General features: G+C 41.1%; 2 protein-coding genes across 2 annotated transcripts in view; one reads left to right on the top strand and one right to left on the bottom strand.

Annotated features, from left to right (window-relative positions):
• Positions 1-10,625, bottom strand: part of LOC109915242 (protein O-glucosyltransferase 3-like) — a 135,759-nt gene that overhangs the window by 67,655 nt on the left and 57,479 nt on the right. The gene's annotated exons all lie outside the window — the stretch shown is intronic.
• The window catches only part of LOC125483358 (protein MFI-like), an 11,108-nt gene continuing 8,372 nt past the window's right edge, over positions 7,890-10,625 (top strand). Inside the window, exon 1 of the mRNA XM_048598288.1 lies at positions 7,890-8,054. Coding sequence (XP_048454245.1) covers positions 7,897-8,054 — 158 coding nt within the window. The 5' untranslated portion in view covers positions 7,890-7,896. The remainder of the gene's footprint in view (positions 8,055-10,625) is intronic.

Here is a 10,625-nt window from a genome sequence, read left to right on the forward strand (position 1 = left end):
GGGGACTTATCTATCTTCAACTGCCTCAAAATTCCTAGGACATCTTCCTTACTAACATCGACCTTCTCTAGCCTACCAGCCTGTTTCACACTGTCCTCGTCTACAACTAGGTCCCTCTCAGTTGTGAATACCGAAGAAAAGTATTCATTAAGGACCTCTCCTATCTCTTTAGGCTCTGTGCACAAATTCCCTTTACAATCCTTGATCGGCTCTACCCTTTCTCTGGTCATTCTCTTATTCCTCACGTAAGTGTAAAAAGCCTTGGAGTTTTCCTTAATCCTATCTCCCAAGGTTTTCTCATGCCCCCTTATAGCTCTTTCTTCAGCTCCTTCCTGGATAACTTGTATCCCTCTAGAGCCTTTTCCGTTCCTTGTTTCCTAAACCGTACATAAGCATCCTTCTTCCTCTTAACCAGTCGTTCGACATCTCTTGAGAACCAAGTCTTCCTCACTCGACCGCATCTTCCCTGCCTGCTAGGGACAAACATATCGAGCACACGCAGTATGCATTCCTTAAACAATCTCCACATTTCAATAGTGCTCTTCCCTGACAGCATCTGTTCCCAATTTATGTTACCCAGTTCTTGCCTAATAGAATTGTAATTACCCTTCCCCCAATTATAAACCTTACCCTGCTGTATGTACCTATCCTTTTCCATAACATTTGACTCCTATATTTATCTTCCTGAGGGACCTCCCATCTAAATCTGTTCCTGCTCTGATCTGGCATAAACCAGGAATTGCCACCTTTACCCAGTGGATCATAGCATGACAGATCAGGATTCTGCACTGTACTTTATTCGATTGAACCTGCAGAGGGAGCTCAACTTTAAAAAAAATGGACAACTGTTGAATTTGAGAGTTTCTTGTTTTGTGGAATGATTTAGTGCTTGATGTGATCAGCTAGGATTCAGTGCTCTGAGTGCTAAGTGTTGGAGTGGCAACTGCAGGGCGATTAACTCCCTACTTTCACCAACGAGAAAGCTTGCTAGATGCAAGCACTAAATGAACATTTTAGTGCTTAAATAAAACAAAGAACTGCAGACGCTGGAGATCTGAAACAAACGCAAACGGAAATTGCTGGACAAACTCAGCAGATCTGGCAGCGTCTGTGGAACATAGTTAACATTTTCAGTCCTGCGATCCTTTTCCAGCATGTGCTGTCCTGCAAGATACTCGTCCAATTGAGAGCCTCACCACTGAAATCCTGCCACTCTCCAATCCTTCCAATCAAAGGCAGGCAACCTCAGAGAGCTGAAAGAATGTCTTTGGAGGCCCAGGCTGCAAAGATGTATTGGTTTTTTGGATGGGGGTTGAGGGTTAGGGCTCACAAGGTAAGGGTTGTAAGGTAAGAGGTGTCGGGGTATTGGAGGCAAAGCAAAGGTAGGATTGGTTTTAAGTATCATACTGTACCCCTGCTTGTCACTATTTCGGGGCAAATGGAATCGTCCCAAACCTGGCTGACAGGCAGGTCACTTTGGTTTCCCCGTCCAGAATGCAAAGAATATTCTCATCTGCCAGGAATGATCAGTGACAGTTAAGGTCCTCTAGTGGCTACTAATTGACCACTTAAGAGCCTTAATTAATGGTGGGTTGAGAAGATTGCACACGGACTTACTTGGTCAAAACATAATAACTGAGATTACAGGAAGAAGGTGAGTATGTCTCTGGGACCTTTGGCAATTATTTGCCCTTTGTGCCACCTTCCTCACCATCAATACAGAATGGTAAATCACACCCATAATGTTGATTTGGGATGACAGTCACTTAATTAGATATCGTTACATCTGACTGTGTCATTAAAAACTAAATGTCCCAAGTAACAACTTTTGATCTATCTCATTCAAAGCACGTGGTGTTAAGAGATCAATTATGATCGGGATGTCGCTCCTAATTTCTGTGATATCCAAATAACGTAAATCAGTTCTGCTTCCATTTTTTAAAAATGCAATAGCAGCAAATGAACAGGAATGGGCCATTCAGTTCTTTGAATGTGTTCTGCCATTCACCACAATCATGGTTGATCTTCTACCAAAGCCGTATTCTTGCACTATCCCCTTCCCATTAAATTCCCTTAATATGCAAAAATCTATCAAATTCTGACTTGAATATACTCGGTGATTGACCATCCGCTGTCTGGAATGGCATGTTCCAAAGATCCATAACCCTTTGAGTGAAAAAAAAAATTTCTTAATTTCAGTTAACACCTCAGCCATGGGAAAAGCCTTCTTGCATCTATCCTACCAATCACCTTCATAACTTTGTTTCAATGAATTCATGACAGGTTCTTCTAAATTATCAGGAATATAGTCCTAGTCTACTTAATTACTGCTTATAGAATAACAATCATTCTAGGAATCAGTCTAATAAACCTTTGTTGCACTAGCTGCAAGGCCTAAAGTCCTTGGTACTTTTATTTGCTTATATTATTTCTAATTTCCTCATTTTCCTTTGACTCGTGGTTTGCTGCAGTTTCTAGATTTTTTTTGCTTCTGCATGTGCATTTTTGTGGCTATTTTGAATCTGAGTCCATTGGTACAAAATCATTTTTCTCCCCCTTCTCCTTCCTTGGATCCTTGACTTTCACCTTCTCCTTTTCATGCCATCTAACATTTCTTACATTTTTCTCCCTCTTGTGTACATTGTCCCCCTAATCCATATCCAAAACTATCACTGCTCATCAACCTTTCAATTTCCCTACAGCATTTCTTTGGTTAGGCCACTAGCTACCATTGTCTCTCTCTCATTCACCTTACCATCAAGTGTACCCACTGCAGCTAATCTTGCCAAACTCCCCACTAACCTGCTTATCGCATCTAACACTATTAATTTGAATTGTGCCTGTGGGTCAGTGATCATAAACCCTGTCCACATTTCATTGTATTATATTTGTTCATTCACAAACATGGTTTTTGCCTTCCATTACCTTATTGATGATTGCATTGACATCTGGTTTTGACTGAAACTTGACATAGATATTAACACATTTCCCCTTCCTTAAATTTCTCTCTGAAAATTTCCGTTATAAATGTCATCCATGCTGCCACATAGCAAATCCCTCTCAGTCTCAGTCCCTGATGACTTTAACACTTTTTATTCTGTATAATTTTAGTTGAATGCACATTTCACCATCTGCCATGGTATAATTTGATCCTATGTCCCCAGAACGTCAACCTGTGGCTCTGGATTACCCGTTCCTCATTCTGCTCAATTTCTCTGCAGCTTTTGGCACAGTTGATTGCATCTTGCCTCCATTGACATAAGTCATTGACAAATGAAATAGGCAGAACACGATAGGTGAAATTTAAAGCAGAACCATGTGAAATGTTGCATGAATATAAGCTAAATTGTATAATTTACAGGGGTGCAAGAACAGAAATTTAGGGTTTGGTACACATACACAATTTTTTTTAAGATGGCAGGACAAATTGTGCATAAGATCAGGGACTCCAGGGAAGAAGGTGAGAAAATTGATCACATCACCATAGTGCAGGGGAGTATTCAATTCGCAAAGTTAAAAGGAATGTGGGTGTATGAGGGGACAGTATAGTACTTAGAAGCTAGGGACTGGACTAATTAACAGTGCCATAAAGGTAATAGGTTCTGGGTTACTAGCTGAGCTATGAGCAAATGGCATAGGGTAAATAAGATCAGAGAATTGGTGTGAAGGAGATGGGCTTTGATTCATGGGGCACTGGTACCAGTACTGGGGAAAGGGAAGCTATGAACCACACTAGAGCCAAAGTATGGGCAAATCATGTAACAGCATCTGTAGGGCTTTAAACCTAAGGGTGTTCATATGAGCAGAGATTTATAAATTCAATGAAAAAGGACAGAGCAATAGAGCAGGATAATGATGACCTAAGTGTGACAGGAGGGGACAGAGCTGACAAAAATGAGAATGCACCAGCAAATAGTCAGAATAGGCAAAAATGCCTCGTATAGGCTCCTTATCCAAAAGCTTACAGTGTTTGTAACAAGATGGATGAATAGATAGCACAAATAGAAATAAATGAGTGATGTGTGATAGCCATTACAGATACGTGGTTGCAAGTTGACCACAACTAGAACATGAATATTCAAGGGTGTTTGATATATCAGTAGGACAGAATGAAAGGAAAAGTAAAGTGAGGTAATTACTATCACAGAGACATAGCTGAGGGAGGGGCAGGACTGGCAGCTCCATATTCTAGGGTATGGAATCTTCAGGGAAAACAAGGAGGAATGTGAAAGAGGAGATTATTGCAATGTTGATCCAGAAGTCAATTATTGTAATAAAGAGGGATGAAAACTTAGAAAGTTGGTCAATTGAGGCTATATGAGTAGAACTTAGAAACAAAAGGAGAGTAATCACATTGTTGAGAGTGTACTATTGTACTCCAAACAGGAAGATATAGAATGGCAGATATGGAAGCAAATTTCAGAGAAGTATAAAATAATAGGGTAACAATAATGAGGAATTTCAACTTCCCAATACCAACTGGGATAGGCAACGTGAGAAAGGCTTAGAGGAGGTGGAATTTCTAAAAAGTATCCAGTAGAGGTTTTTTAAAACCAGCATGTAAAAAACCTAATTTTAAGGAATGAAGTGAGGCAGTTGGTAAAGTGGGGTCGAAGAGCATTTCAGTGACAGTGAGTATAACTCAGTAATATTTAAAGTAGTTATTGAAAAAAGGACTGAGCAATAAAGGTTTTGAACTGGAGAGAAGGGTTAATTTTTAATATCATAAGCCAGGGCCTGGCCAAAGTGGACAGGGAGCAATTACTTGGAGAAAAATCTATATCAAAGTAGTGGAGCCTTTCAAAAGGAAATAATGAATCTGCAGAGCCAACATGTTGTTGTAAAAGTGGGAGAGAGACTAAAAATTCCAGAGAACTCTACACATTGAGGAGTGTATAAGACTAAATTAGGAAGAAAAGGGAAGCTTATGGTACATACTGAGGGCTCAGAACACCAGAAGCTCCAGAGGCATATAGAAAGTGCAGTGGGTTACTTAAAAAAAATAAATTAAGCAAGTATAGAGGAGGCATGAAAAATACTTGCGGTAAAGTAAAGGAAAATTCAAAAGCATTTTATTATTGGAGCAAGAGGATAACCAGGGAAAGTCTATCAGGAGCAAGAGAATAACCAGGGAAATGGTGGGACCATTAAGGACCTAAGGGGGTAACTGAGTGGAGCTGGAAGATATAGGTCAGGTTTCACATGAGTACTATACATCTGTGTACTATACGAGTACTATACAATAGAGAAGAACAATGTTGGTGTAGAAATCAGGGAAGAGGTCTGTCATAGAGGTGAACAAATCACAGTTGAGAAGCAGGAGGTATTGGTGGTTTTCAGCAGGCTTGAATTTGGATAAATTCCCAGACCTAGATGAGATGTATTCAAGGCTGCTCTGAGAGGCAAGAAAGGAGGTTGCAGGGGTCCTGATATCAATTTTCAAATCTTCTCTGGATACAGATGTGCCTGAGAACTGGAGGACAGCTATTGTGGTACCATTATTCAACAAGGATGATAGGGATAAAGCAGGAAACTACCAACCAGTGAGACTAACATCAGTGGTTGGGTAAATATTACAAGAAGTTCTAAGGGACAGAATTAATCTCCACTTGGAGAGACCTTGGAGAGATAAGCATAGGTAGCTAGGCTTTGTCAGGGGCAATCATATCTGGCAGAGTTTTTCAGAAAGGTGTGAAGGTAGTGCAGGGGATGTAGTCTATGTGGACTTTGGTAAGGTAGTTAAAAAGATGGGAAACTGGTTAAGAGTCATGGGGTCCAGGGCAGTTTGGCAAATTGAATCCAAAATTGTCTTAAAGGCAGGAGGATGATGCCCAAAGCTTGTTTTTGTAACCGGAAGCCTGTGTTTAGTGGTATACAACAGGGTTCTTTGCTGGATCCTTTGCTGTTTGTAACATCCAGTAATGATCCAGACATGAATGGAGAAAGGTTTGATTAGTAAGTTCACAGATCACACAAAAATTGGTGGTATGCTAAACAGTGAGGTGGAAAGCCTAGACTACAGGACAATATAGTCGGATGGGCAGATCATCGGCAAATGGAATTTAATGTTGAAAAGTGTAAAGTGATGCATTTTGGGAGGGCTAACAAGGCAAGGGAGTACATGATGAATGATAGAACGCTAGAAAATACTGACGATCAGAGGGACCTTAGTGTGCACGTCCATAGATTCTTGAAGGCAACAGGACAGATTGAGGGGTGGTTAAGAAGTCAATGGGATCAGAGATAGTAGGAACTGCAGATGCTGGAGAATCCGAGACAACAAGGTGCAGGGCTGGATGAACACAGCAGGCCAAGCAGCATCATAGGAGCAGAGAGGCTGACGTTTCGGGCCTAGACCCTTCATCAGAAAAGGGGGAGGGGAAGGGGGTTTTGAAATAAATAGGGAGAGAGTGGGAGGCGGATAGAAGAGGGATAGAGGAGAGGATAGGTGGAGAGGAAACAAACAGGTCGAAGAGGCGGGGATGGGGCCAGGAAAGGTGAGTGTAGGTAGGGAGTTAGGAAGGGGATAGGTCAGTCCAGGGAGGACGGACAGGTCAAGGGGGCGGGATGAGGTTGGTCGGTAGGAGATGGAGGTGCGGCTTGAGGTGGGAGGAGGGGATAGGTGGGAGGAAGAACAGGTTAGGGAGGCAGGGACGAGTTGGACTGGTTTTGGGATGCGGTGGGGGGAGGGGAGATTTTGAAACTTGTGAAATCCACATTGATACCATTGGGCTGCAGGGTTCCCAAGCGGAATATGAGTTGCTGTTCCTGCAACCTTCGGGTGGCATCGTTGTGGCACTGCAGGAGGCCCAGGATGGACATGTCGTCTGAGGAATGGGAGGGGGAGTTGAAATGGTTCGCGACTGGGAGGTGCAGTTGTTTGTTGCGAACCGAGCGTAAGTGTTCTGCAAAGTGGTCCCCGAGTCTCTGCTTGGTTTCCCCGATGTAGAGGAAGCCACACCGGGTACAGCGGATGCAGTCAATGGGATACTTGTTTTATTTGTTGTACTCATCTTTGTGAGTCAAGACATTAAATACAAGAGCAGAGATGAAGCTGCGTAAGACATTAGTTGGGCTACAGCTGGAATACTGTGCGCAGTTCTTGTCACTGCACTGTAGGAAGGATGTGATTGTAATAGAAAGGGTGTCGAGGATATTCACCAGGATTTTATCTGGGCTAGACTGTTCTGTCCACGAAGAGAGACTAGACAGGCTGGGGTTGTTTTCCTTAGAGCAGAGATAGCTGATTGAAATGTACAAAATTGAGGGGCAAAGATAAGGTAGATAGGAAGAAACTTTTGCCCTTAGTAGAAGGATCAATAAGAAGCAGGCATAGATTTAAAGTAAAGGGGAGAACGATTAGGGGGTTTTAAGGAAGTTTTCTTATCCAGAGGGTGATCAGTGTCTGGTATTCATTCCCTGATAGGGGGGCTAGAGGTGACAACAATTGCAACATTAAAGAAGTATTTAGATAAATACTTGAAATGCCATAGTGTACAAAGCTACAGCCCAAGTGCTGGAAAATGGAATGAGAGTAGAGAGGTGCTTGATGACAACCATGGACATGATGGGCCAGAAGATCACTTTTCATGCTGTAAAACTCTATGACTCTAAACTCTATTCCAAATGGATATACTATCCGTGACTAACTAAAGACGTTAAGGGTGATAGCAATTTGAATACAAATGCAAACAGTGCTGTGAGGTTTAGTGGTAGACAAGAAGATTAGGGAAATTTTAGAAATCAGCAAAGGATGACTGAAAAATACAATAAAGAAGGACAAATTTGAGTATGAGAGAAAACTAGCAAGAAACAATGACAGTCACTATACAATACAGCAATTAGGGCCTGTTCCTCAAGTTGTTTTATTTTGTATCTTGCAGGTACAAAGAGGGCATGCTGCAAGCCCAGACACTGGATCCAAATACAGCTGTCCTAGTGCAGAGAGCAACAGAAGGATTAATTGACAGTGTAGAGCAGACAGGCCCTAATTCTATCCTCGACTGGGAGGTGGACGAATTACTTGAGTGGACAAATGCACTGAACTTTGAAAAGTAAATCAACATTTCGTTTCAAATGCATAAATTGTAGTTATTATTCTTGGCACTGTGGTAAATTCCCAATAAGTCAAATCCCAGGGGATCTGTCCACAAATTTACGTTAAGTAGAGGTTCAAATTAACTGAGGAAATTGCATTTTAACCTGATTTGCCCACAAATGCAATCTGTGTCAAAAGTGCCAAACAAACACAGTAAAGACATAAATATATATAAAAAAAATGTCTTTAATTCAAATTATTCACACCTTACATCAGTAGCGGGCTTTCAGGTTCCTGATCTCTCCTGATCCATTTGTTAGAGTTGGCCATGATGTTAGGGGAGCTACAATATCAGTTTGATACTCTTAAGGCCAGTGATGGAGGGGTGTGCAGGCTAGTTGTAATAATTATAATCTCCCATTTTGTTTGTTGACCTGTTTTGTTCACTTTCCTGATTTCATACCTCAAAAATGCTGGAGGTCATCCAGATGGTTTTGTTAGCCTCATACTTCATGGTTAATGTCTTGACATTCATTAAGCAATATGGTCTCTAGGACATTATTATCCCAGAAATGATAGCTTTTTGGTGTTATCTATGTTGGTGCAGACTGTAACAATAACACATTCCTTGCATGTTTCACCTTTTATCATTAAACAGCAGTCTGGCAGAAAGATCGTGAAAACAGTCTGTTTTCTTTCATATTGAAAATATCTTTTGATGTATAGTCATTCAGGATGTGGAAGAGGTCATTTCCTTTCATAACCATTGCATCCTCACCAGCTATCATGCAAGAAGTGATACCATTCTTTGTCTTGAATCAATCCAGCCATACTTTGCTGCATATCCTTGTGACCCAGCCTCTTTGACATGGCAGTCCTTTTTTCTGCAGGATTGGACTGGAGATGGGAATGCTCTCTGCTCAAATATCTTGAACCATGTTAGTAGAGCTTCTTTGATGTCGAGATAGGTAGCCATTCTCATCATCATTTTCACAACACACAATGTCTGCTTGTCAAACTGCTCCAAGATTTCTGTCTTGTGTTTCAGAATTGTTGACTAACTCAGTGATGAAATCTCCCACTCACTGACAATGTCCACTTTTTGTTTCATGTCATGTTTTTCCACTTGCTGGTTCGATTTCAGCTTCTCTCCTGTCGACGTCTTTAACCTTCTCTCGGGCTTTGACATGCTTTCACAGGGAGATTTTGATCTAAAATAATGCCTTGCCTAGTACTCCATGACTCTGTACTATTGTGTGGCCTAACTTTGTCTGTTTGGTCAGAACACTGATACAACAAGCTTAGCCAACTTTGACTAATCCAGAGTTACTACTTCAAAGGTTTGGCTAATCATAGGCAACAGACTATTGGATTTGCTGTTTGGCTAGTGGGAATGACTGAACTCAACTGGAGTTTTGTATCATTCAAATTTGACTCATCACAATTTCACTGTCATTAGTTCAACAGAGTGCGTGAAAAATAAGTCTTTATACTGTGCTCATGAGTTTTAATTGTAAAGGTAAAGTCACCGTAATTCTGCTGGACCACAGGGCTACTCTTCCATTAGAGAGAAATGACTGGTGGTGGTTTAACCTGGGGGGAGGGAAGTGAGGGAAGAAGTTTAGAAGAAGCGTCCTTCATGATAAACTCAGCCAGTGCAGGAATTGAACCCACGCTGTTGGCATCGCTCACCTGCCGTACAGCTAATTTAGATATCCAACCTTTTTCTGTATTAGAACTGCAAAACAGCTCTAATACTGCACTTGCCCATTAATCAAAATATAAATTATTCTATAGTGATGACATTATCATGACTTTGAATGCAGTGAAAGGCCATGCCAGATTTTATTTTTCATTCCTGGAATATGGACATGGCTGGCAAGGATAGAATTTGTTGCTCAGCTCAATTTGTTCTTTCATAGTGGTGCTAACATGTGACTTAACTTTTGTCTTGGACCCATAACTCCTACTGCCCTTTCTTAATAACAGAATAAATAAAAGCAGGACAAGGCTCCTCAAGGCTGCTGTACATTCAATAAAATCATGGCTGATCTTCTACCACAATTCCACTTTTCTTTCCTATCTCCACATACCATTGTGCCCAAAAAGTTAAATCTGCTTCTCAGTCTTGATTATACACAATGATTGATCACCTAGAGGCCTCTGGGTGGAAAATTCCGAGAGATTCACAACCTTTTGAGTGAAGAAATTCTTTTGCATCTAAAAATGTGTCAATCTCGTCATCAAACTTTCAATTAAGCTGACATCCATTTTCTTTCGAGAAACCAAATTATTATGCATCCCAAGTTTAGGTTCACCTCAGAATTTAACCCTTTAAACACTGTTGTTTTGGTAAATCTGCAAAGTCCCTTACTTCAATTTCAATATTTCCTTCTATTGGTGCTTTGCCTAGTTACGAATTGAGCAGTTTAAATTGGATCTGACCAAGACTCCATAAAACTGAAGAATAACTTATTTTCGAATCAGAGATAGTAGGAACTGCAGATGCTGGAGAATCCGAGACAACAAGGTGCAGGGCTGGATGAACACAGCAGGCCAAGCAGCATCATAGGAGCAGAGAGGCTGA

The sequence above is a fragment of the Rhincodon typus genome, chromosome 6 (genome assembly GCF_021869965.1).
Source record: "Rhincodon typus isolate 14 chromosome 6, sRhiTyp1.1, whole genome shotgun sequence".
NCBI classification, from domain to species: domain Eukaryota; kingdom Metazoa; phylum Chordata; class Chondrichthyes; order Orectolobiformes; family Rhincodontidae; genus Rhincodon; species Rhincodon typus.